This window comes from Mobula hypostoma, chromosome 11 (assembly GCF_963921235.1).
Source record: "Mobula hypostoma chromosome 11, sMobHyp1.1, whole genome shotgun sequence".
Taxonomy (NCBI): Eukaryota; Metazoa; Chordata; class Chondrichthyes; order Myliobatiformes; family Myliobatidae; genus Mobula; species Mobula hypostoma.
Genome location: NC_086107.1, coordinates 6,652,603 through 6,678,863, shown reverse-complemented (window position 1 = coordinate 6,678,863; position 26,261 = coordinate 6,652,603). Strand labels below are relative to the sequence as shown.

At 44.7% G+C, this 26,261-nt stretch overlaps 1 protein-coding gene across 8 annotated transcripts in view; it reads left to right on the top strand.

Annotated features, from left to right (window-relative positions):
• Positions 1-2,619: 2,619 nt before the first annotated feature.
• Positions 2,620-26,261, top strand: part of LOC134353567 (homeodomain-interacting protein kinase 3-like) — a 251,827-nt gene continuing 228,185 nt past the window's right edge. For 2 of the 8 annotated variants that reach the window (XM_063061622.1, XM_063061619.1), the window contains exons 1-2: positions 2,620-2,990; positions 4,838-5,049. Coding sequence is in view for 2 of the 8 variants with exons in the window: in XM_063061615.1 (XP_062917685.1) it covers positions 2,874-2,990; positions 9,192-9,264 (190 nt within the window). In the remaining 6 variants the exon portion in view is untranslated. Of the gene's footprint in view, positions 2,991-4,837; positions 5,050-9,191; positions 9,265-26,261 lie in introns of all 8 variants that reach the window. The other 6 variants (XM_063061621.1, XM_063061618.1, XM_063061616.1 and 3 more) reach the window with 5 other exon arrangements.

Below are 26,261 nucleotides of genomic sequence, written 5' to 3'. Positions count from 1 at the left end.
ATAAATTTACTTTGACTTAGACTTGATCTTTGTCTTAATCCTACAAACTTTAACTCAGGAGCCAATAATGACACTCCTGAATTACTATTGAAGGTATCAGAGTTACCTTGGTACAAGAAAAAGGCTCTTCCTGTCTTCTTGCAAATGGTTGATTCCCAGTTTGAAAAGCGAGAAAGAAAAAATAATTGTTTTCTATAGAGTGAAGAATGCCAAATGCGGTGTAACGATTTCTTTCTTCATAATGTTGACTTATTAGCTTACTTACTGAGATAGACATCTTTGTTCCTGTCTCCTATAATCCACAAAAATTCTTGAAGGGTTTCCCCTCAGGTAAATTAGTACTCGCAGTTAAAAGGAAACTTATTGTCAAATTACGTAGACGTCACCATATACAACCCTGATATTCATTTTCTTGTGGGCATTCACATGAAACACAATAGAATCAATGAAAGACTGCAACCAGCAAGACAGACCAGTGTGCAAAAGACAATGAACTGTGCAAAATCAAATTGAAATTAAAAAAGGCAATAAATATTGAGAACATGAGATGAAGATTCCTTTGAGGTGAGTCCATAGGTTGTGGGAACATTTCAGTAATGGGACGATTGAAGATGAGTTAAGTTATCCCCTCGGATTCAAGGTCCTGATGGCTGAAGGGTAATAATGGCTCCTGAACCTGGTGGCATGGGTCCTGAGATACCTGTACTTTACCTTCTTCCTGATAGCAGCGCAATTTCAGACATATTTATGATTGACAGCTGAAGAGTTTGATTCGTAAGTTTCAAAGCCAGTCATGCCTTTGCCTATGATTTTAGTTTATTGAAATTGGGTAGCAACTTGAGTAGGGTAACAATGAGGGATGGAGAGTTCAGGACGGGGTAAGTGCCTGAACAATACAACTTTTGAACTCAGAATACATGTCAGGGCTAGAGGTGGAAAGATACACAGAACTAACATTTCAAATTGAGTACAGTACTATCATAAAGTGGGGTTTAAGCAAACACGTAGATGGGAACAGAGGAGAGGCAAGATAGTTGCGTAAGCAAAAACAATTTGGGGGAAAAAAGGGTCACAGTCTCCCTCAATTCTATCCATCTTTTCAACATTCCCAGCGAATATTTTCCCTTCCTGGTGTAGGGTCCCGTCTTCTTCCCCCTCCACAAATGCTGCTCGATCGGCTGAGTCCCTCTGACGGATTATCTGTGGCTCCAGATTCCAACAACTGCAGTCACTTTTCTCTAATTGCAGTTCCTCTTGCGTCCTAAATAGTCCTCTCCTCTTCGCACTCTCCTATTTAGCCAGCTGCATTCTTTCACTCGCCTTTCTTCTGTACAGCTCGGACATGGACATGGACATGGTCATGGTCATAGTCATAGTCATACTTTATTGATCCCCGGGAAATTGGTTAAGTCGCACCTCCAATTATAGCCACACCCCTTCCTTATTGCTCCGCCCTTTATCGGAAGCCTCGCCTCCTTTACGATGACCTATCTCTAGTCACAACACACACAAGATGCTGGAGGAACTCAGCAGGCCATGCAGCGGCTATGGAGGAGAGTACAGTGACGGTTCAGGCCGAGAGCATTCAGTAGAACCGCTGAAACAAAAGCTGAGGACTCAGAGTTAGAAGGGGGAGGGAGAAACACAGGGTAATAGGTGAAACTGGGAGAGGTGAAGTAAAGAGCTGGGAAATTGACTGGTGAAAGAGATAGCGAGCTGGAGAAGGGACACTCGCCCCACTCACGGTGCATCTCCGTAACTATTCACAGTACCGGCCGCTCCGTCAACCTAACCGGCATTGATCCCTCATAATCCCGCCTCCAGGTGGCCATCGTCGAATGAGATAGCAGTCCCCGCCCACTGAATATGTTCCCGTCCGATCATTGGCTCTACCCACTGGCCACGCCCACCGATCTGCGGCTTCCGTTCCATGCTCGAAACCAGCCCCGCCTCTGGCCGCGCCCCCACCACTGTCCCAGCCTCTTGCTGGCCACGCCCCTTCTGCATGCACCGCCCACCCAGTTATCCAATCACAAACGAGAGAAAATTCGCAGATACGGGAAATTCGAGCAACACACACGCAATGCTGGGGGAACTCAGCAGGCCGGCCAACATCTATGCACAAGAGTACAGTCGACGTTTCGGGCCGAGACCCTTCAGCAGGTCCCGATGCTTCCCGGCCTGCTGCGTTCCTCCAGCATTTTGTGTGCGTTACCCAGTTATCCTGCTGGCCACGCCCTCAACCTCCCTTGTCCACGCCCACAAATCCTGTCTGCCAATATCCCGCGGGACACGCCCACACACTGCCTCCTGATAGCCCCAATGCGATCTCCCGCTGGCCACGCCCCCATCCTGTTCGCCAATCTCCCGCCGGCCGTGCCCACAGACTCTCCCGCTGACCCCGCTCTCCCTGGCCGCGCCCCGTCATACCTCCAGATCCGCCCCTGTTTTCCTAATAATTTCCGGTTGACCACGCCTCCAACACGGCGGACCACGCCCCTTTCTCAAGATGGCCACGCCCCCATCACCTGCCGGTGACGCCCTCGACCTCCCCGTGGCCCCGCCCACATCTCCAGCGGGCCCCGCCCCTGGCCTGGAGCGCAGGCGCAGTGCGCATTCTCAGACGGGCTCGGGCTGCGGCCGGACATGTTGATGTTGTTGTGGTGCTGGAGCTGCGCCGCCAACCTCTGAGCGCCCGCAGATCTCCATGCACCCACTGCCGCCGCCCTCGGCTATGGGGCGGCCGAGCGGGCGGTGCGGCTGAGGCCCGGGGGTCGGTACAGGCTGGGTGGCGCCACTGCTGCTCCCGCTCTCCCTTCCGTCAGCCGGAACCCGGCCGTGGCCGTGCGATGGCGGCAGCGGGCTGAGGGAGCATGGCGCGGGCTCGGCTCCGGCTCCGGCTCCGGCTCCACGGTGCGGCGGTGGCCGCATCCAGATCGGCGCCGGGATCGGGCCCGCGGCACCGCTCGGCGCTCCTGCCTCCCGCCAAGGTAAGGTCGGGGCTTAAAGAGGGGGAGCTGTTGCGGGGGGGGGGTCCCGTTCGTCTGATACCTATCCCGGGTCTACCTGCCACTACTGTACACTCGCCCGCCCCCTTCCGTCCACCTGCTTGTCCTTGACGGTAAACCTGGCTCGACTATTCGGCAATGTGAGGCTTCACAATGATCTGACCCATCTCTGGACCACTCCGGTACTCTGACCTCGATTCCTCCTTCTTAGCCTCTCCTTTCTCCCTTTTGATCTCTAACTCTTCCGTCTTTCCTTGCCCCCCCCTTCGTTTTCTGTCCACTCGTTGCTTTGAGATTTCTAACCCCTCTCTATGCTTCCCTCTTTCTTTATCTCTGATCTGCCCCCTCAATTCTCACCCCCCCTTGTCTCTGATGTGCCCCCTCAATTCTTCCACCCCCCTCTGCCACCCCCAAGCTATCCATGACTTGGTTTCTGACGCACCTAAACTGACTGCACCCCAACCTCATACCATTGCTGATATCATCTCTTGCAAATCTGACAATAAACCCACATCACTGCCCCTGCCCCTCCCTTGTCCTTACCTTTGCTAAATTGCCCTGCTCTCCTGACCAGGCTGCCCTCCCATCCACCCCCATCCCAACCTGTGCCACCCAGCTTCTGCCCCCTTTCTCCTTCACCCTCTAATCCCTCTGCTTTCCAAGCCGTCCTGCTCTGTAGCCTTGAGCTGTCCAAATTCCTCTGCCCTCAGCCTTTGAATTGTTATTACCTTCTTAAAACTTCCTAAAGTGTCCCTCCTGTCAAGTTTCATTTCTACCCTTCCCTGCCTCCTGATCTCCCTACTTCTCTCAGCAATACCTAAAGTTCTTCCAGCTCCAGACTTACCTGCTTCGGGCTTCAGCTCCCCCCACACTTTATTTTTATCCTCCCAAACTGTACGCCCCCCGAGATCCAAAACACCAGTAGCTCTGTCCGCTGTGTAATTAACTCACAAACTTCTTAGAAAGCACGGTCTAATAAAAGCAAAACATTTTCCCCTGAACCTTTCGTAAACGTTAGCCACAGAGGACTAAAGCCAGTCTTCTCCAGATCCCATTTCGACCTTCCTCCCCCCCCCCATCCCAGCTTCCTGCCCTAATAAGGTACCATCCTGATGGGACACGGTGATCTTGCTGCAGAAAACATTGGCTGATGTGTAGCAGCAGAGCTGGCATGCTAGTAAATCAACAGTGGCGGAAAGATGCACAGAAAAGCGATGACCTCCACCAGTATCTTGCACCCTGTTTGTTAATTATGTTGCTACTGAGCACGTTATCTGGACTCTGAAGCCTGCTAAACGTACGATGTTTTAAACTGGATTAGAAGCCATATTTGCGTGTTTCTGGAAGCTTACTTTAAAAATGATCTCATGTTAGCTACAAAACACTGATTCCCGCAAGCCTCTAGTCCAATAGATGAGGTTTCTAGTCGCGTGGTAAAACTGGCTGCTTGTCAGGGCAGGGTTCTCGAGTGCAAATGATAATGTGTGCAGCTTCAGAGGGGTGGGGGGCTCAGTGGGAGTTTGAAGATTATGGAGACAGAAGACAAACTCCAGAAGCCCAACTGTTCAGCTTCGTTTACTGAAAATGGGTCTTATTTTAAATTTAAAACCCACTTAGAACATTCCAGAAAGAAACACAAGTCAGAATTAGATCAGCCAACAGGTAGATTTACAATCTGGTTTTGTGCCAGTCGTTGGTAATTTGTGGATTTTTCCAATGCCTGGATATCAACAAGTGGGGCGAAGGCTTTCCTGTGCTGCTGCATAGAGGTGGATTGTTGCTGAGTGTTTTGAAGGGCTGAATTTTATTGTTTTTCTTCTGCATCTCAGCTCTTGGGCTTCCTTTGCCATTGAGAACTGGGTCACACACAGACAGGAACTCATTCCAGGAAAGCTTTCTTTGACGGTCTGGATCAAGCAGGAATGGAGAGCGACTGAAAAAGAGCAGAGGGCTCCTGCTTTCTGTTGTGCCTGAAGTTTGATTTCTTTTTCGATCCATGATGTTCAGATATCAGGAGGAAGGAAGTCCGTGTGTTATTTCTGTGAGTTTTTAGCCAGCTGGCCTGCTGGGGGAGGGGAGGGTGTTGCTGAAGGGGGTGGGGTGATCCTCTCTTCATGTTGACCTGACAGCTGCTCGTACTGAAAAGTGGCACTGTTACAGGTCTGTTTGGACAACCATTTCCAGAGGGTATTTGGCCCCTTTCATTCCAGTTGTGGACCCAAGGGTGGGGAAGGGAGCAACTAGAATCTCTCCCCAACGTATTTCTCCCCCACCCCTTTATCTAGTGTAAAAGGAGCCATGCATGAAATTGTAAGTAGGTGAGCATTCTTTGTTACAGTGGTGTGTGAGCTGTGGATAGCACAAGAGAGGTTCTGTTGATAAATTGTTTTAAACATTGGGAGACCTCGTGGAGGTTGGAAAACTCTGGAGTATTGGCAGGAAGCAGCCACTGTTTTGTGTGCCTTGTCAGGTGTAAACACAAAGTTTCCTTAAACCATCGTTTGTGTATCTTACCACATGTGTATGCTGTTGCAGAAATATAGGAAGTTGGCTTACTTCTGTGTCAGCCGAAACTTCCTCTACCTGTTCCTATCCTCTCGGTGGTAGAAAATAAGGAAAGTTTTGGTCACGGCGTGTGGCTCTATTTCAAACTGTGCAGAATGTTGCTTTGTCGAAATCACCACGCAATTCACTGCTGCTCAGTGAAAAGGAGAACACAAAGGACTATTTTCCAGTCACTGGTGTTTGAAGCTCTCGCTACAGGACACCAGGCTACAAACAACCTTAGTCAGAATGCCTGGCCTATTACACCATCAGGATATTTCAGGTTACTGGCTGCTCGGCAATCAATGTCACATGTTTCACAGGACTACTGTATGACATGCTGAAACCTTAACTCTTCACGGCTCAGACAGGACGGTGATCCCATTCCAGCCAGATACACATGATCTAAATCATCACCGGAAGCCGATTACTTAATAATTATTGCAGTTTTGGTGTGAGCTTGTTTCCCATGTTTCCTATACTGTAACTGTGACAGAATTAAAATTACTGAATTGGGTTGTAATATGTCTGCAAAATATTGAGGTCAGGAAAGGTGTGGTACAAATTTAAGTAGGTGGCATGGTTGCAAATTGTTTTACTGCACCAGCTGTAAGATTGGGTTTAATCAACACACATCAAAGTTGCTGGTGAATGCAGCAGGCCAGGCAGCATCTCTAGGAAGAGGTACAGTCGACGTTTCGGGCCGAGACCCTTCATCGAAACGTCGACTGTACCTCTTCCTAGAGATGCTGCCTGGCCTGCTGCGTTCACCTGCAACTTTGATGTGTGTTGCTTGAATTTCCAGCATCTGCAGAATTCCTCATGTTCAAGATTGGGTTTGATGCCCACTTCTCTCTGCAAGGAGTTTGTACATTCTCCCCATGCCTGTGTGGGTTTCCTTCCACATTCTAAAGATCTGTGGATTAGGATTAGTAAATTGCATACATGCTATATTGGTGCAGGAAACATGGCAACGCTTACGGGCTGCCCCCAGTGCATCCTCAGACTGTTGGTCATTGATGCAGACAACACATTTCACTGTATGTTGTGATGTATATGTGATAAATAAAGCTGATCTCTTCTTCCTGTTCTCTAAAGTTCCTTTGGTTTGGGGTGATTGTATAGATGCAGTTTCTTGAGAGCCTTCTGATGGAGTTGAGTGAAGCTGAGGGTTGCAAGGCGTATGAGTTAGGGTTAGTAACTTGTAGCTATGTTACATTGGTACTGGCAGTGTGGCGACACTTCAGGGCTGTCCCGGCATAATCCTTACTGTTTTGATTTGACACAAAGGATGATGTTGTATGTTTCGATGTACAGGTGACAAATAAAGTTAATCCTTAATCTTCAGGATGTTAAAAGAAGGATTGGAATAGAAGGACAAGTTTCAAAAGGTAGAGCTGAAAAACAGAATTTGGAATCTAAGATGCTGGGGAACTCAGTAAGTCAGGCAGCATCTATGGAGAGGAATAAACAGTCACTGCCATGATGCTATTATGTGTAACGTTAACTGTGTCACAGATTATTGGGTTGTAATAGGATAGCACGGCAGTGTAATAATTGGCGCAGTCGATTTACAGCGCCAGTGATCACCGATTGGGGTTCGATTTCTGACACTTTCTGTCAAGAGTTTATATGTTCTCTCCTGTGACTGTGTGGGTTTTCTGAGTGCTCCGATATCCTGCCACATTCCAAAGACGTATGGGTTAGGGTTAGTAAGTTGTGGGCACGCTGTGCTGGTGCCAGAAGCGAGTGAAACATGCGTGCTGCCTCCAGCACGTTCTTAGACTTCGTTGGTCGTTGATGCAAACAACACATTTCACTGAATGTTTTGATGTTTTGAAGTACATGTGACAAATAAAGCTAATCTTTACTTCCTGTTCTATAAAGTTCCTTTGGTTTGGAGTGATTGTACAGATGCAGTTTCTTGAGAGCCTTTTGGTGGTGGTGAGCAAAGCTGAGGGTTGCAAGGGATTGAATGCCAGTGTTTTAAGTCACTAGGCAATGTACATGGTGCCCTTTTGTACCAAAGGGTAAAAACGATTGCTGTTTGTTGTGCTAAAGAAGATAATCTTGCACTATATGGCAACCTTCTGTTATGTGACCTGTGGAATTAGATGACAGATGAGTTGATTCAAGATTGTTTAATGTCAATTCCAATAGGAGAACGAAATAATTGTTACTTTGGATCTGATGTAATACAAAAAAAACCCCACAATATGATATAACACACAATAATAAAGAAAACACAACAAATGCGAATGGTATGCTGGCATTTATAGCGAGAGGATTCGAGTACAGGAGCAGGGAGGTACCACTGCAGTTGTACAAGGCCTTGGTGAGACCACACCTGGAGTATTGTGTGCAGTTTTGGTCCCCTAATCTGAGGAAAGACATCCTTGCCATAGAGGGAGTACAAAGAAGGTTCACCAGATTGATTCCTGGGATGGCAGGACTTTCATATGAAGAAAGACTGGATGAACTGGGCTTGTACTCGTTGGAATTTAGAAGATTGAGGGGGGATCTGATTGAAACGTATAAAATCCTAAAGGGATTGGACAGGCTAGATGCAGGAAGATTGTTCCCGATGTTGGGGAAGGCCAGAACGAGGGGCCACAGTTTGAGGATAGAGGGGAAGCCTTTTAGGACCGAGATGAGGAAAAACTTCTTCACACAGAGAGTGGTGAATCTGTGGAATTCTCTGCCACAGGAAACAGTTGAGGCCAGTTCATTGGCTATATTTAAGAGGGAGTTAGATATGGCCTTTGTGGCTACGGGGATCAGGGGGTATGGAGGGAAGGCTGGGGCGGGGTTCTGAGTTGGATGATCAGCCATGATCACAATAAATGGCGGTGCAGGCTCGAAGGGCCAAATGGCCTACTCCTGCACCTATTTTCTGTGTTTCTGTGTATAATACATTAGATAGCTTTTATACACATCCATAAAGTGATGCTAGTCACAGGAGTGTCTGTACATAAGGTACATTTGGGCGCCATGGTAGACATGACATTATTACAGCTCTGGGAATCGGAGTTCAGAGTCTCCTCTGTAAGGATTCTCTGTATGTCCTTCCTGTGGAATGCGTGAATTTTCCTTAGGTTCCCTGGTTTCCTCCCCCAGTCCAAAGACGTCCTGGGTAGGTTAATTTGTCATTGTAAATTGCCCTGTGATTAGGTTAGCATTAAATTGGGGTTGCTAGGCGGTGTGGCTTGAAGGGCTGAGAGGGCTTATTCCATGCTGTATCAGGAAGTGTGACCATGGCATATTATTGACACGTCATGAAATTTGTTGTTTTGTGGCAGCAGTACAGTCCAAGACACAAAAATTTACTATCAGTTACAGAAGAAGTACATAGTGCAAAAGTGGAATAGAGATACAGTATTCATGAGCTAATCTGCTGGTAGCTCAATCCACCCTCTGAGTGCAGAAGTTCCACCACAGGTTCCCTTTAAATATTTCACCTTTCACCCTTAATCTGTGACTTACAGTTGTAGTCTTGCCCAATCTCAGTGGACAAAGCCTGTTTGTATTTACCCTTTCTCTACCCCTCATTATTTTGTATACCTTGATCAAATTTCCCCTCATTTCCCTATGCTCCAGGAAATAAAGTCCTAACCTATTCAACCTTTCCCTATAACGCAGGTCCTCAAGTCCTGGCAGTGCGCTGAAGAATTTTCTCTGCACTTCTTCAATCTTTTTGATATCTTTCCTGCAGGTAGGTGACCAGAACTGCACTCAATACTCCCAGGTTTGACCTCACCAGCATCTTGCTCAACTTCAATAGCATCCCAACTCCAGAAGTCTGATTTATGAAGGCCAATGTGCCAAAAGCTCTCTTTATGACCCTTTGTACCTGTGATGCCATTTATCTTGCCTTTGAAGAGGTGGCTGAGCTTTCACCCAGCCTGATTCAGAAACTTGGGATGTGATGAATGTACACAAAACGCTGGGGGCACTCAGCAGGTCAGACAGCATCTATGGAAATGAATAAAAAGTGGACATTTTTGGCCAAGATCCTTCATCATTACTGGAAAAGAAGGGGGAAAGATACTAGAATAAAAAGTTGGGGGAGGGGAAGGAAGACAAGCTAGGTGTTAGGTTGGTGGGAAAGATAAAGGGCTGGAGAAGAAGGAATCTGATAGGGGAGAAGAAGGAATCTGATAGGAAAGGATTATTGGAGAAAGGAAAGAAGGAGAGGCACCATGGGGAGGTGATAGGCAGATGAGGAGAAGAGGTAAGAGGCCAGAGTGGGGAATAGAAGAAAGGGAGGGAAAAGAATTACTGGAAGGTGAAATTGATGTTCGTGCCATCAGACTGGAGGCTACCCAGTTGGAATGTAAGGTGTTGCTCCTCCACCCTCAGAGTGGTCTAATCATGACAGAAAAGGCGGCCATGCACCGACATGTTGGAATGGGAATAGGGATTGGAATTAAAATGGTTGGCCACTGGGGAAATCTGGCTTTTTGCGGATGGAGCAGTGTGGCTCGACAAAGCGGTCTCCCAATTTACTTCAGATCACTGTTGTTTCTAGTGCAAGTGGATGGGTTGCACAGAAAATGACGGGAATGTCTTCATGTATGATATGCACTGCTCTTGCTTGGCCTGAGATGCCTTGTTCCAAAAGATGCTCAGTGGTGGTAATGGAAGGTACCACATCATACTTTTCTTTGAACTGAAATAGTTTTGAGTTCATAAGCTGAGTTTTTTTTCTTTTTATAATAATAAGTGGACAATGGGTGTAAGGTTAAATAGGTGAGACTGCAGAGCTACGACAGTATGGTGAAGCTGTCCTCCTGTTTCACACAGGATCTCTAAAATATTCTATATGGTTGTAGCGTGGACCAGGCCCTCATGCTGTGGCTCACCTGTTGTAGCTGCCCAGGAGGGGAGACACCTGAAACGGCGTGGTGTGGCCTCCATGCTGGGTTGAGGGATCTCCCCTTCCATTGGTGCTGCTCTCCAGTGTTCGCTCAGTGGAAGACAACCTGGATTGCGTTCGTCTGCAGCTGCACTAATGTGTAATGATCGGACTTGTGCTTGCTGACAGCCCATGCACCATCAATCTGTAAGATGTGACATTCAGGGACTTGGGCTATATTATTGTTTATTTGTGTGACTGTATGTTTACTGCTATCATAATTACATGTTGTTTGTGTCTTGTGCTGTGTATGACTGTCGGTACTGTGTTTTGCTTCTTGGCCTTGAAGTAACACTATTTCATTTATGGTTGAATGACAATTAAGCTTGATTAGATATGCAAATACAGCGAGTGAATGTGATTATATCTGCTTCCCGGAATTGAGATGATAAATCATACAGTGAACAAGCCGGCCTTTTGATCCGTAATGCACATAACAACTATTAAGTACCCACCTTCGGTAATCCTATTTTTGCAGCTCGTGGTCCATTGCATTCTACATCTAACCATGAAAATACTTAACTGAATACTAAAGGATATAATGCTCAGGCTTTCTAATGGCAGACTATACTTGGAGAATTGTGAGCAGTTTTGGGCCCTTTATCTAAGAAAGTGCTGGGATTGGAGAGGAGATTCACGAGAATGATCCTAGGAATGAAAGGGTTAATGTATGAGGAGTATTTGAATGGTCTGAGCCTGCACTCACTGGAGTTTAGAGGAATGAGGATGGTATCTCAATGAAGCCTACTGGATATTGAAAGGTCTAGATGGAGTGGACGTGGAGAGGATGTTACCTTATAGTGGGGGAGTCTAGGACCAGAGTGCATAACCTCAGGATAAAAGCATGTCCCTTTAGAACAGTTATGGGGAGGAATTTCTTTAGCTAGAGGTGGGGAATCTGGAATTCATTGTCACGGATGGCTGTGGAGGCCAAGTCATTGGGTATACTTAAAATGGAGATTGATTGGTTTTTGATTAGTAAGGGTGTAAATTAGTTAATCAGCCATGATTGAAGGGTGTAACAGACTTGATGGGCCAAAAGGCCTAATTCTCCTCCTGCGTATTCACTCATTTTGATAGGGGCTCTGCCTCCATCCTCCCCTTGGGCAGTATATTCCAGATTCCAGCCATCCTCTTTGTGAAAATTCTTTCTCAAGTTTTCTTTAACCTCTCGCCCCCTTATTGTAAGCCAGTGCCCTCTGGTTTAAGAGATCTCTGGCATATGGATGGGATTGCCAACCCTAACTGTGCCCATAATTAATTTTGTACATCTCAGTTTGATTCCCCCAAAGTAAACAACAAGACCTTTTCTGTGTTGTGTTCTGTGTTGTTCTGCTGAGCATTGTGGGTATGGTATGTTGGTGCCACTTGTGGGCTACCCCCAGCACATCCCAAGGTCTGTTTCACTGCATGTTTTGATGTACATGTGACAAATAAATCTGAATCTGAAGTCTGTCCAGTTTCTTCTTGAAGCTGACACAGTCCATCCCAGTTTACGTCCTTTTGAACCTCCTTTGCACCCTCTCCAGTGTAATCAAAGTTCAAAGTACATGTATGTCCCCATATGTTACCCTGCTGGCATTCACAGTAAATACAAAGAATACAATAGAGTCGGTGAAAACGCCCACAGCAACCATTGTGTAAAAGGCAACAGACTGTGCAAATACAAAAATGTAATAATAAATAAATAAGCATTAAATATCAAGAACATGAGTATTAGAGTCCTTAAAAGTGAGTCCATAGGTCATGGAGTCAGTTCAGTGTTGGGGTGAGTGAAGTTATTCCCTTTGGTTCAGGAGCCTGATGGTTGAGAGGTAATAACGGTTCTTGAACCTGGTGGTGGGACCGCTAGATATGCGTCTTCTGATAGCAGGTCCTTTCTTGAGAGTGGCGTCTCCAATACTCTGCCTTCCCAAGTGTTAATCCTGTCCTTCAGAATATTGTCCAATGATTTCCCTACTAATGATAATAGACTCAGAGGTTTGTGCAGATTTTACTTAGCTTCTTCCACTTCCCTCCTTTAATAAAGGTGCAGTATTTGCTGCCCTCCAGCCACCTGTGGCCGGTGAAGACTAAAAAATCTCTGTCAGTGCTTTTTTGCTTCCTGTAACATCCTGGGGTACATCTCATCGGTGTGCTGAGTTATCCACCTGAGTTCAGTGGGGTACTACAGTGATTAGTGCGACAATATTGCAGCTCGGTGCGTTCTGGAGTTTGGAACTTTGAATTCAATTCCGCTGCCATTTGTAAGTAGCTTGTACATTCTCCCCTTGAACCATGTGCGTTTCCTCTGGGTGCTCAGGTTTCCCCCCACAGTCCAAAGATGTACTGGTTAGTCAGTTAATTGTTAATTGTAAATTGTCCTGAGATTAGGCTAGGGTTACATAGTTGGTTTGCTGGGCAGTGTGTTTTTCTGGGCTGGAAGGGTGTGTTCTGCACTGAATTTCTCATTTATTTATATTATAAATAAATAATTAAGACATCTAACATTTATTCCTTTTTAATAGCTAACCAGTTCTAAATAGAATAAATGTGTGGCTTCCCTTCTCAGACATCTGATTCTGTCCATTTATCAGTCATTTCTTTACTGTTAATCAATGTGACTGACTAACTCAGCTCTCCTTTTTTTTCCAGAGCTTTAACAGATTGAGGGTGTGTTATTGTTTATTTGTTCACAGTACTGTAGTAATTTTATGTATTGCACTGTACTGCTGTGACAAAGAAATTTCATGTTATATTTGAGTGATGATAAAGCAGATTCTGATATGGGTGTCTGTTGTGGACTGAGAGTGGGAAGGGCGCAGGGAGAGGGGAATTGTGGTTGGAAAAAGGGGAGGGAGTGGGAAGCTCCAGAGTGACATTCTGTAATCAATAAGCCAATTGTTTGGAATCAAGTGACCTTGCCTGGTGTCTCAGGACTGGGTATGTCTGCACGCATGCCACCCCCCACCCTGGCACTCCTCTGCCACCTGTCTCACACCTCTCTCGTGGCACTCTAGTACTATCTGTATATATGTAGCTAAGACCTTTGCACAGTGCTGCGTGTGCGTGTGTGTGTGCGTGTGAGTTGTGCATAACTTGGGTGACCAGTGGTGTTCCACAGGGATTTGTTCTGGGACTCTGGCTCTTTGTGATTTATATAAATGACTTGGATGGGGAACTGGAAGTGGGGGGGCGATTAGCGAATTTGCAGATGACGTGGTGGGTGGTAGAGTTGTATAGATGATGGCTGTTATTTACAATGGGACATTGATAGATGCAGAGCCAGGCTGGTAAATAGGAGATGGAGTTCAGGAAAGGAATGAAGTGGTTCGCTTTGGAAGGTCAAAACTGAAAGCAGAATGTGTACAGAGTTAGTGGCAGGATTCTTAGCAGTGTGGAGGTACAGAGAGAACTTGGGGTCCACGTCCAAAGATCCCTCAAAATGGCTGCGGAGTTAATAGGGTAGTTCAGAATGCTTATGGTCTATTGGCCTTTATTAGTTGAGAGATTGTGTTCCAGAGCTGTGAGGTAATACTGGAGCTCTATAAAACCCTGGTTAGATCACATTTGGAGTATTGTGTTCAGTTTTGGTCGCCTCATTATTGGAAGGATGTGGAAGCTTTAGAGAGGGTGCAGAGGAGATTTACCAGGATGATGCCTGGATTAGAGAGTGTGTCGTATGAGGAAAGGTTGAGTGAGCTAGGGCTTTTCTCTTTGGAGTGAAGGAGAATGAGAGGTGACTTGATAGAGGTGTACCAGATGATAAGAAGGACTTTTTCCCCAGAGTAGGAGCGGCTAATACGAAGAGGCGTAATGTTAAGGTGATGGGGGGGGCGGTGGGAGGGATGTCAGAAGTAGTTGGTTTTACTCAGAGAGTAGTGGATGAGTGGAACACCCTGCCAGGGTTGGTAGAAGAGGCAGATACATTAGGGATATTTAAGAGGCACATGGATGAAAGAAAAATGGAGGGCTATATGGGAAGGAAGGTTTAGATTGATCTTAGAGTTGATTAAAAGGTTAGCACAGCGTTGTGGGCCGAAGTGCCTGTATTGTGCTGTGATGTTCTGTGTTCCTGTGTGCTCTGTAATTGACTAACATGTCAGATTGCACGTTGTGCACTGGTGCAAAGATAATCCTATTGCTGTTTTTCTTTTGTTATCTGCTCTAAGTGCAGTAGTTGTGACCAGTGCCCTTGTTTACCCAGTGCAGTTGCACGGCAACGCTTTTGCTTTGGACGGGTTTGCTGATCGGTTTATGCTGAACTCTGTGGTGCGTCAGAAGGCGGCTCTTCAGTCACCAAGGTGGAAGAGGTTGTTAACAGATACTTCTGAAAGGGGGAAAATAAGTAATTAAACAGCATCAACAAGCAAAAATCAAAGCAAGTAATGTTTACATAGTTACATATCCAAAAGTGGAAAAGGATGATGATTCTGCGTGCGTTTCAGTGTGAGCCCGAGCATAAAACGTAGGAACATGCCCTCAGGCCCACAATGTTGTCAGACCAATTCAATTAGTAATCAAATGGCTAACTGAACTAATTTCTCCTGCCTACACAATGTTCATAACTTTCCATTTTCCTCACATTCATGTACCTATCTAAACGTTTCTTAGAAGTCCCTAATGTTTCTTGCGTCTACTGCCTCCCCAGGCAGGGCATTGCAGGCAGTGTGAGTAAAAAAAAAGCACTTGCCCCTCCCATCTCCTTTGAAATTACTCCCTTCTCACCTTAACTGCATGCCATCTGGTATTGGATATTTCAACCCCCGGACAAAGATATTGTCTGTCTGTGCCTCTCATAATCTTACACCTACCGTTTATGAGATTTCCCTTCAGCTTCTGCCACTCCAGAGAAAGCACCGAAGTTTGTCTTAAGCTCTCTTTATAGCACGTGTCCTCTAATTCAGGCAACCTCCTGGTAAACCACTTCTGCTCCCTCTCCGAAGCCCCGACACGCTTCTAGTAATGGGGCAAGCAGAACTGTATACAATACTCCAGATGCACACTACAGGTATTGAATGGACTGGCTTGTAAAGGTCCTGTCAACCCACTCTGGTATTTGTGAGTTGATTTCAGATCCCCGTTGTTTCATTCTGTCCTAGCTGGTGCTTTGTTAATGTTACGTTGTGTTTGTGTTTTGGGGGCGGGGGGTGCACGCATATGTGGAAGCGGTTGTATTAGAACATCTGTATAGTGATGTGTAGAAGAAGTGAGCAGATGTATGTATGTATGAATGAGTGGTGCAACTGCGCACGTCATCTCAGGTTCTCAATATTTATTATTTTTTTATTTTTGAAATTGCAGAGTTGTCTTCTGCATATTAGTTGTTTGTCTTGTTATATGTGATCTTTCATTGATACTATTGTGCTGCTTTGTATTTGCTGTGAATGCCCGCTAGAAAACTAATCTCGGGGTTCCATATGGTGACATGTACTTTGATAATAAATTTACTTTGAACGAACTTGATCCATATTTCGATATAGGGGACTTGTGTTAACATTTGATCACAAAATACTGGAGAAATTCAGTTGAGGTGGCATCAATGGAGAGAAATAAACAATTAACATTTCTGGCTGAGACCCTTCATTAAGAATGGAAAGAAAGGGGTTAGAAGCCAGAATAAGAAGGTGGGAGAGGGGAAAGAGTAGAAGCTGGCAGGTGATAGGTGAAGTCGGTGAAGGGAAGGTGCTTCGTGCTTAGGGGAAGAGGAAATGTAGTGAGAAGCTGGGAAGTGCTGGGTGGAAAAGGTAAAGGGCTGTAGAAGGATTAATCTGATAGGAAAGGAGGGTGGACCACAGGAGAAAGAGAAGGAGGAGGGTCATCAGAGGGAGGTGATGGGCAGATGAGAAGAGAAATGGGTAAGAGAGGAACCGGAATGGGAAATGGAAAAGCAAGAAGGGGAGGAGGAGAAAATACCGGAAGTTAAGTGTTACACTAACTTTCCAGCATCTGCACAGAAGCTTGTGCGTTAAAATTTGGCAGCATGTTTGGGACTGGGCTAACCTTCAGTGATGTGTTTGGGGTGCAGGGGTCTTCTGTGGTACTTTTGTGGATAAGATCTAACTTTGAGGGCAGATGGTTATTCCTGAGTGGTGTGTTATAGGGAAAGGATTTCCCTGCGGTTTGTTTTTTTCGGACTGTGGCCCCCGAGTGTTGGGTCACAGGAAGAGTGAGCTTCAAAGCTGATGTGCTTAACTTAATAATTTGTTGACTGAAGTGCAAGCATTTTCAGTGTGATGTGAAACGCTTGCACTTCAGTCAACAAATTATTAAGTTAAAGCACTTTAACTTTGAAGTGTGATGGGAAGCATGAGAAATGTTTTGATGTGTTTTATTTTTGAGTTCATTTCAGGCAGAATTTGGCAAAAAGTGGTCAGCTCACAGTATGAAACTGAGATCCAAGCATCAATTTAAAAATGCCTTACAGTTGCAAATAGAACTTATTTACTGCCTGTTACGCCGCTGGCGGTTAGGGCAGTGATGAAGGTTCTCCATCTCTGTCTGTCCTTGGCCATCTTCTCTACTGTGACCCAGGTATCTTTCAGTATTTAAACGCAAACAACAGGAATTCTGCAGATGCTGGAAATTCAAGCAACAAGTCGAAACGTCGACTGCGCCTCTTCCTATAGATGCTGCCTGGCCTGCTGCGTTCACCAGCAACTTTGATGTATGTTGCTATCTTTCAGTATCATCATTTCTGCCTCTACAGCACGGTTGTCTTTGGTTTCCCACATTTCCTCTGCCCTTCAGGGATCCAATGTAGTGTCTTGATATTAGAGTTGGCCTCTCCTCTCGTAATGTGCCCAATCCATCTTCAACATCTTCTCATTAAGATTGTGGCCATGTTTAATTGATGACACTGAAGGAGTAGGGTGTGGTTGGAGATTTTTTTCTTGGCCAGAAAATATGGAGAATCTTCCAGCAGCACGTGGTGTGGGATGGTGAGCGCTTGACGAGGTTGCTCTTGAAGCTCAAAGTAAATTTATTATCAAAGTACATATATGTTACCATGTACAACCCTGAGATTCACTTTCTTGTGGGCATACTCAATAAATCTATAGAATAATTAACATAACAGAATCAATGAAAGACTGTCCAACTTTGGCGTTCAGCCTGAATATAGAAGACTACTGTAATGCCTTGGCAAAGATTTTCCTGCTAATGTTGTAGGGTATTTCATGTAGAAACAGTGTATTCTGCTGGTAGTGTTTGGGTTGCCGTTAATGATAAGGGATGCTTAGGAATGTTGTGTCATCCAAACAGGATGGTGGAACTGGGAGAAGATTCTAAAGAACGCTGGGAGAGAGGTTTTATGACGGACACTGAGGTGGGTTGAGGTCTTTTATCGGTGGGAATTGCAGGGAGAGAGAAGAAGCTAGAGAGAACCGGCCGTAGGATTCGATCTGGTGGGAATATGCGATTCGATGGAGCCCAAGAGGGGGATTTCTATCAGGGTTCGGTGAATAGGAGTTGGCGCCCTGAGAACATCGGACACAATGGCTTTTGGAAGATTTGAGCTCCATCCTGGGCACATTTGACTGTTTAATTATGATGGGCCTTTTTGTTTTTTTTCCTTTAATAACTGTTTGGTTAAGCTAACATTCATAAATATACTTTCTTTATACAGATGTCCCCCGCTTTTCGAATGTTTGCTTTACGAAACCTCACTGTTATGAAAGACCTACATTAGTACCCTGTTTTCGCTTTTGGTGTTTTCACTGTTAAGAAAAAAAAGCAGCGCGCGATAAGAAATTCAGCACCCGAAAAAAAATCAGCGCGCGATAAAAGGCAGCACGCGCCCCGAGCAGCCACTCTCCCCCGGATTCGGAACAGCATTGCTTTAACACGTGCCTGTGAGCAGCCATTTGCAGGATGAGTTCTATGGTGTCGTAAAAGCCTAAAAGAGCTCGTAAGAGTGTTACACTTAGCATAGAACTAGACATAATTAAGTGTTTCGATCGTGGTGAACGAAGTAAGGACTAAGTGAGTATGGCTTGTGGAAGCTGACGAAGATGATGTTCAAGAAGTTTTGGCATCCCATGACCAAGAACTGATAGATGAAGAGCTGATGCAATTGGAAGAGGAAAGGATAACAATCGAAACCAAATGCAGTAGCGAAAGTGAAGCAACTACGTGAGATTTTCGCTGCAATGATAAAGTACGACTTTAATTTTGAAAGGGTACATAGGTTTAGGGGATATTTGCAAGATGGTCTGAGTCCTTACAAAGAACTGTATGATAGAAAAATGCGCGAGGCTCAGCAGTCAAGCAAGCCTTCCACATCAGCCACAGCAGACGACGAACCTCGACCTTCGACATCGAGGCGGGCAGTCATAGGAGAAGATGAGCTGCCTGCTGTAATGGAAACAGACGACGGGATGACACCCCAGTGTCCCACCACCCCAACCCCCAGGCTGCGGACAGATACTGTACTGATTTGCGGAGAATGCAGCAGTAACCGGGAGGCACACGGCACATCTTTAAGAAAAAAGCCGAAATAAACATGCTAATTAATTAGGTGCCGCCCCACACGTAAATGTCGGCCCAGATCAGAGGCGATGCAATCGGCACTGATCTGGGCCGACAATTACGTACCGGGCAGCACCTAATTAATTAGCATGTTTATTTTGGCTTTTTTCTTAAAGATGTGCTGTGTGCCTCCCGGCTACCGCTGGACCCCTGCGTGTCTCGCGGCAATGTATCGGTTGGCGGCCTGGAGGGTGGGGACCACTGCACCAGCCAACCTGCAATGACTCAGTCTAACACACCATCATCAGTGTGCTCGGCGCTGCCTTCCCAATTCCAGTAAGTGATACTACACTGTACATACATTATTTCTACTTTATATCGGCTGTGTATTTTTATGTGTATTTTGGTATGATTTGGCAGCTTCATAGCTTAAAGGTTACTGGAGAGCGCTTGCGCCGTGTTTTTGCCAACAGCACTTGCATGAGATTTTCTGCCGACGGCGCTTGCGTGAGATTTTCGCTACGGAGAAGAGTGCAGTAATGATTGTGGAAAAGTATTTCTACTTTATATAGGCTGTGTATTTATCATATCATTCCTGCTTTTACTATGTGTTACTGTTATTTTAGGTTTTATGTGTTATTTGGCATGATTTGGTAGGTTATTTTTGGGTCTGCGAACGCTCACAAAATTTTCCCATATAAATGGTAGTTGCTTCTTCGCTTTATGACATTTCGGCTTACGAACTGTTTCTTAGGAACGCTCTACCTTCGGATGGCGGGGGAAGCCTGTAATTGTATGCAATGTATGGTCTGTTATTTCTTGCCGCCAGACGATTGCATAGGGGCAGTAAGTTGCACAGTATTCACACAAATCTAGGTTCGGGTGGGTGAGACTTCCCAACCTCACAGGTTTGGCGGGATCCAAGTCATATCTACCCTAGATGTATGGAGTCCGAGAAAGGTGGCTTTCTCACTGCTGATTCCCATGGCTGTTAGCGAGGGGCTAACAACACCCCCAGTAAAAGGGAGTTTCACTACAAACTGTGCAAATACAAAAAGAAAGAAATACTAAAAATAAATAAGCAATAAATATTGAGAGTGTGTAATGAAGAGTCTTGAAAGTGAGTCCTTTGGTTTGGGAACATTTCAATGACGAGGTTAAGTGAAGTTTTGCCAGCATTGTAACCTGTGCAAGAGTGTTCAAATTGTTAAAGAAGCAACAATAAAGTTATAAGTAAGAGTCATAGGTTAATAAATTCAGGGATCCATTGTCACTTTTGAACAGAAGTCTTATTAGATTTATACTGCAAAACATTTATTCAAAGAAATCATATATCATTCACAAATAGCTGTGCTCATTAAGCAATTAAAGTTGTAAATGGTAATTACCATGCTGTTGTGACGGTACCATGTTTGATGTGCAAATCTTTTGAGTCTGTTCCAATTGAACTGAGAAATAGTATAACAAAATCCTGTTGCATGTTTTGTTTCCATTCAGGCAGTAATCTTACGGATTGCTGCCCCTGCAAACATACCTCAGCAATATTGTGTGCCTTTTCTTGCATAAGCACAGTTAATTAGTGTGGGACAGGGCTCCAAGTTAACCAGACTAAGTTGTTCATTACTCTGGTGGAAAAAAACACAAATTAGCAGCTGAGAGGTTGGATAAACTTGGGGGTATTTTCTTGGGAGCAGCATAGGTTGAGGGGAGACCTGAAGATGGTTTATTAAGATTATGAGAGACATAGATAGAATAGACAGACAGTATCTTTTTCCCAGGTTTGAAATGACCAATACCAGAGGGCATGCATTTTGGGTGAGAAGGGGTAATTTCAAAAGAGGGGTAGGGGGCTCAGTGTTTTTTTTTACACAGAGAGTGGTGGGTGCCTGAAACAGACATCCCACCCTGCAAAAAACTCATTTCAGGGAGGTAGCACCACCATTTCCCCCAGCCCCCCCACAACCCCATATCCCACCCCCCACCCCGTCGACCTCCAAGGGTGTATGTAATACTTTGTTTAGTGATTTTGTCTAATCTGTAAACCAAGTTGGGTATATGCAGCAAATGTGACATTAAAATATGTACTTATATTATCATGTTTATTCTATTACAACTTTAAGCAAGTCTACAGGGAGTTTGGCCTCATCACGTAGGACATCAATAGCGTACCTTCTTGGCAGCTAGCCAGCTAGTTTAAATCAGGGGTCCCCAACCTTTTTTGCACCGCGGACCGGATTAATATTGACAATATTCTTGTGGAACGGCTGACCGGGGGCGGGCGGGGGGTGGTGGGTGTTAAACGGCACCGGAATATAGGTGATGAGTCAACTATAAGTCACTTGTAAGTGGCTAATACACTCAATTTCGTTTCTAAAGGGGTCTATCTAACGAATTTAATATTAAACACACAGCGCATATTTTCCTCGCATGAATGTAGTGATAAATCAATTATAACAGCGGTCCCAAACCTCCGGGCCGCAAAGAATGCAGCGGTACAGCGGTAGCAAGAACGCACCCAGCACATCTTTGAGAAAAAAGCCGAAATAAACAAGCTAATTGATTAGGTGCTGCCCGGCACGTAAATGTCGGCCCAGAACAGAGACGACACAATCGGCAATAAGGGGGTTCCTTATGTCCAGTCTATTCCGCAATTTAGTTTTTGTTGCATTTATTGCAGAAAACTCTGCTTTGCAGAAATAAGTTGGAAATGGAAGCAACGTTTTCAGTGCTTTCGTGGCTATCTCAGGATATTTAGCCTTGACTTTGATGCAGAATGCCGGCAGAGATGTTATGTCAAACATACTTTTCAGCCCGCCATCATTTACAAGCTCGAGGAGTTGATTTTTTTCCCGCGCTGACATGGATGATTCACCGGGGACATTCACTAATGGGTCACGGACCAATTCCTTTGCACGTCTTGGGTCACTGATGACCTGGCACGCGTTAAAGTTCAACAGTGGGCATGACAGGGAATGAGGAAAGGTGCAGCTGACTCATATCGTTTCATATCGCCAAATCATATTGTTTCCTCGCGGCCCAGTGGTTGGGGACCACTCTTAGCAAGAAGAGAGACCAATCAGGATGCTCGCTCTCCCTCTCCCTCTCCAAAAAGTATATTTCCGGGATATTGTATATCATTTCTGGGCGTCAGGGAGCCACTATCGATATGTGAGAGACTCCCAGAACTTCCGGGAGAGGTGGGATGTCTGCTGAAATGTGTTGCCTAGAGTGGTAGTAGAGGAAGATATATTAGGGACTTTCAAGAGATGTTTGGATAGGCATATGAATGTGAGGAAAATGGAAGGATATGGGTATTGTGTAGGCGGCAGAGATTAATTTAGTTGGCCATTTGATTACTAATTTAATTGGTTTGGCACAACATTGTGGGCCGAAGGGCCTGGTTCTTGTGCTGTACTGTTCTATGTTCTATAATAGAAAAGGTGTTTAGAATTGTGTGTTTTCCCCCTACACTTCCTATTCGATTCCTCTCAGCATCAATGCATGCATACGGCAGTTTCAGCTGATAAAATGTCTCAAGAACTTACGGAAATTATCTAGGAAGGCAAAAGCAATGTTAACGTTCATTTCGAGAGGAGTAGACTAATAAAGAGTCTCAGCCTGAAATGTTGACTCTTTACCCTTCTCCGTAGATTCTGCCTGACCTGCTGAGTTCCTCCAGTGTATGCAGACTCTCTTGTATTTATGATGTAATGCTGAGGCTTATAATAAGACATTGTTAAGGCTGCACTTGGAGTGTTGTGAGCACTTTTGGGTCCTTTATTTAAGAAAAGATGTGTTGGCAATGGAGAGGGTCCAGAGGTCATTCACGAGAATGAGCCCAGAAATGAAAGGGTTAATGTACAAGGAGTGTTTGATGGCTCTGGGCAAGTATTTGCTGGAGTTTAGAAGAATGAGTGGGGATTTAATTGAAACCTATCGAATATTGAAAGGCTTATATACAGTGGATGTGGAGAGAACGTTTCCTGTAGTGGTGGAGTCTTGGACCAGAGGGCACAGCCTCAGAATAAAAGAACGTCCCATTAGAACAGAGATGAGGAGGAATTTCTTTAGCCTGAGGATGGTGCATCTGTGGAATTCATTGTCACAGGTCATTGGGTATATTTAAAGTGGAAGTTGATAGGTTCTTGATTAGTAAGAGCGTCAGATGTTTTTGGAAGCCAGGAGAATGGGGTTGAGATCGATAATAGATCAGCCACGATGGAATTGCAGAGCAGATGTGATGGGCCGAATGGTATAATTCTGATCCTATGTCTTATGGTCTTAAGACAAATTTGATATTAAGCCCCAGAAAGAGATATTAGTATAGATGATTATAAGAATCAAAGAGGGAGGTCTGATGGTGTTGATTAAAAGTAGCAGTGGTTATGGTAGAAGTATTTTGGAGCTTAGAATGCAGAAAGCAGAAAGAACTGCTGTGATGATGGAGCAATCAAACTGAAATTATCATGAAGCGTATTATATTTGAGATGCAAAGCACTGCAGATTACTGGAATTTGAAACAATGAATGAGATGATGGAGGAACTCAGTGGGTCAGGCAGCTTCTCGGTCAAGACATTTCAGGTCAAGATCCAGGGTCTCATCCTGAAATGTCACATGTCCATTTCCCTCCACAGATGGTGCCTGACCTGCCGAGTTCTACCAGCAGATTTTTTTTTTATGATTGCTCTTCTATCTAGTTGACCTAAGAATTGCACTTGCATTGAAACATTTTGCCTTTGCTTTTTTTTTGTAGTCATTGCAATCATCTCTGCAATGCGATGTCAAATAACAGAAGTACTGTCATAGTGAAAATGTTTCTTGGGCTCCAGATTCATCAGTACACAAAAGCCTGGTAGATATATGAAATAAATCCCAGAAGTGCCAGTGGTACAGTAGTATAGCAGGTTAGAGTAATGCTATTTCAGCCCCAGCATCTGGGTTCAATTCCGCTGCTGTCTGTAAGGTGTTTGTCCGTGCTCGCTGTGACCGTGAGCATTTTCACTGTTTCCTTCCACATTCTAAAAGCTGACAGATTATTATGTTAATCAGTCACATGGCTGCAATTGGGCAGCATAGGCTCGAAAGGCCTGTTACTGTGCTACATCTCTAAATGTTGTTGCAGTGCAAGTGAGAGGGCGGTTAAGAATGCCCATGGTCTGTTGGCCTTCACTAGTCAGGGGATTGAGTTTAAGAGCAGTGAGGTAATGTTGCAGCTCTATGAAACCTGGGTTGGACCACACTTGGTGTATTGTACTTAAGTTCTGGTCATCTCATTATAGGATGGATGTGGAAGCTTTAGAGAGGGTGCAGAGGAGGTTTACCAGGATGATGCCTGGATTAGAGAGCATGTCTTATGAGGGTAGATTGAGTGACTAGGATTTTTCGTTTTGAGGAGATGGTGAATGAGAGGTGACTTAATAGACCTATTCAAGATGATACGAGGCAGAAATAGAATGGATAACCAGAGGCTTTTTCCCAGGGCAGAAATGGAAAATATGAGGGGGCATAACATTAAGGTGGTTGGTGGAATGTATAGGGGGAGTGACAGAAGTTGTTTTTTTTTTATACAACGAGTGGTGGGTGTATGGATGCCCTTCCAGGAGTGGTGGTAGAGGCAGATACATTAGGGACATTTAAGAAATTCTTAGATGGGCATATGGATGATAGAAAAACGGAGGGCTATGTAGGAAGGAAGGATTAGATTGATCTTAGAATGGGTTCAGAGGTCGGTACAACATCATCGGTCGCAGGACGTGTTCTGTGCTGAACTATTCTATGTTCTAAAATTTAAAAAAAAATTAAAAAATGTGATTGCGACTCAGAAGAGCAATGTTAAGCATTCTCACAGAAGTAGAAGTAGTTGTTGTTTCAGGTTGAGAACGCTCTGCGAATTGGTAAAGAGAAAACAAGTTAGTGATTAGTCGTCGAAAGGGAATGGAGGCATGGATATCCGAAAGGGAATGGCTCTGATTGGACAGAGGCTAGCATTGCTTTGGTGATAAACTGTTGATGAAGCAATTTGGTTGATGTATTAATGAAGGCAGCATTCAAGATTGAGAAAACAAGCAAAAAATTATGTAAACACAAGCAATTCTAGGATGTTGGAAATCTTGAGCAACACACACAAAAAATGCTGGAGGAGTTCAGCATTTACAAAGTAATGCAGAAGCAGAATTACAGGTCCGAATCGTTGTTGAGATCTGAAATGTAAAGGAGCATTGCCCAGCAGGTCAGACCATGTCATTAGAGAGGGAAAATGATTTTAATATTACTGTGGTATTTTATTTTTATTGATATATAGCGGGGAATAGGACCTTATGGCCCATCAAGCCATGCCTCCCAGCAACCCCCTGATTTTAATCCTCACCTTGTCAAGGGAAACTTTACAATGACCAATTAACTTCCCAACTGGTACACCTTTGGACTGTGGGAGGAAATCTGAGCACCCGGAGGAAACCTACGTGGTCACAGGGAGAATGTACAAACTCCTTACAGTTAGCGGCAGGAATTTTACCAAGGTCGCTGATAAAGCATTGTGCTAACCACTATGCTATCGTGTTCGCCCCATAACTTAGAGCAGATAGAAAAAAAAACATGAGACTGTTAAACGTTGGCTGCAAAGGCCAATGGCTTATCATGTCTACACTCAGAAAATACTGGAGGAACTCAGCAGGTCAGGCAACCTTTATGCAGATGAATGAACAGTCGATGTTTTGGACTGAGACCCATCATCAGGATTAGAAAAGAAGGGGTTCTTTATCTGTGATAGTTGGGTAGATTAATTTGGTATGTTCATAGAACATAGAGCAGCAGAGCAGAATATAAGCCCTTTGCCCCACAAAGTAGTGTCAACCTTTTAACCTACTCTAGGATCAATCTAACCTTCCCTCCCACATAGCTCTCTTGTTTTTCTATCATCCATATGCCTACCTAAGAGTCTCGTAAATGTCTCCAATCTATCTGCCTCTACCACCATTCTGGCAGTGTATTTCATACCTGCCACTCTTGGTTTAAAAAAAAATTGATACCTGACATCTGCCCCATACTTTCTAGCAAAGACCTTAAAATTTTGCCCCCTTGTAATAGCTATTTCTGCCCTGGGGAAAAAAATCTCCCATTGTCCACTCGATTTATGCTTCAATCATCATATACACCCTCCACTCACCTCTGTTTCTCCTTTGCTTCAAAGAAAAAAGCCATAGTTTCCTCAACCTATCCTCAACCGTTGACATTAGAGGTAGATATTAAAGGAATCAATGATAGATTTTAGAAATACTGTTGAGGTGGAACATCAGTGATCTTGATGAATGGTGTGGCTGGCTCAAAGAGCAAGATGAATACTTCT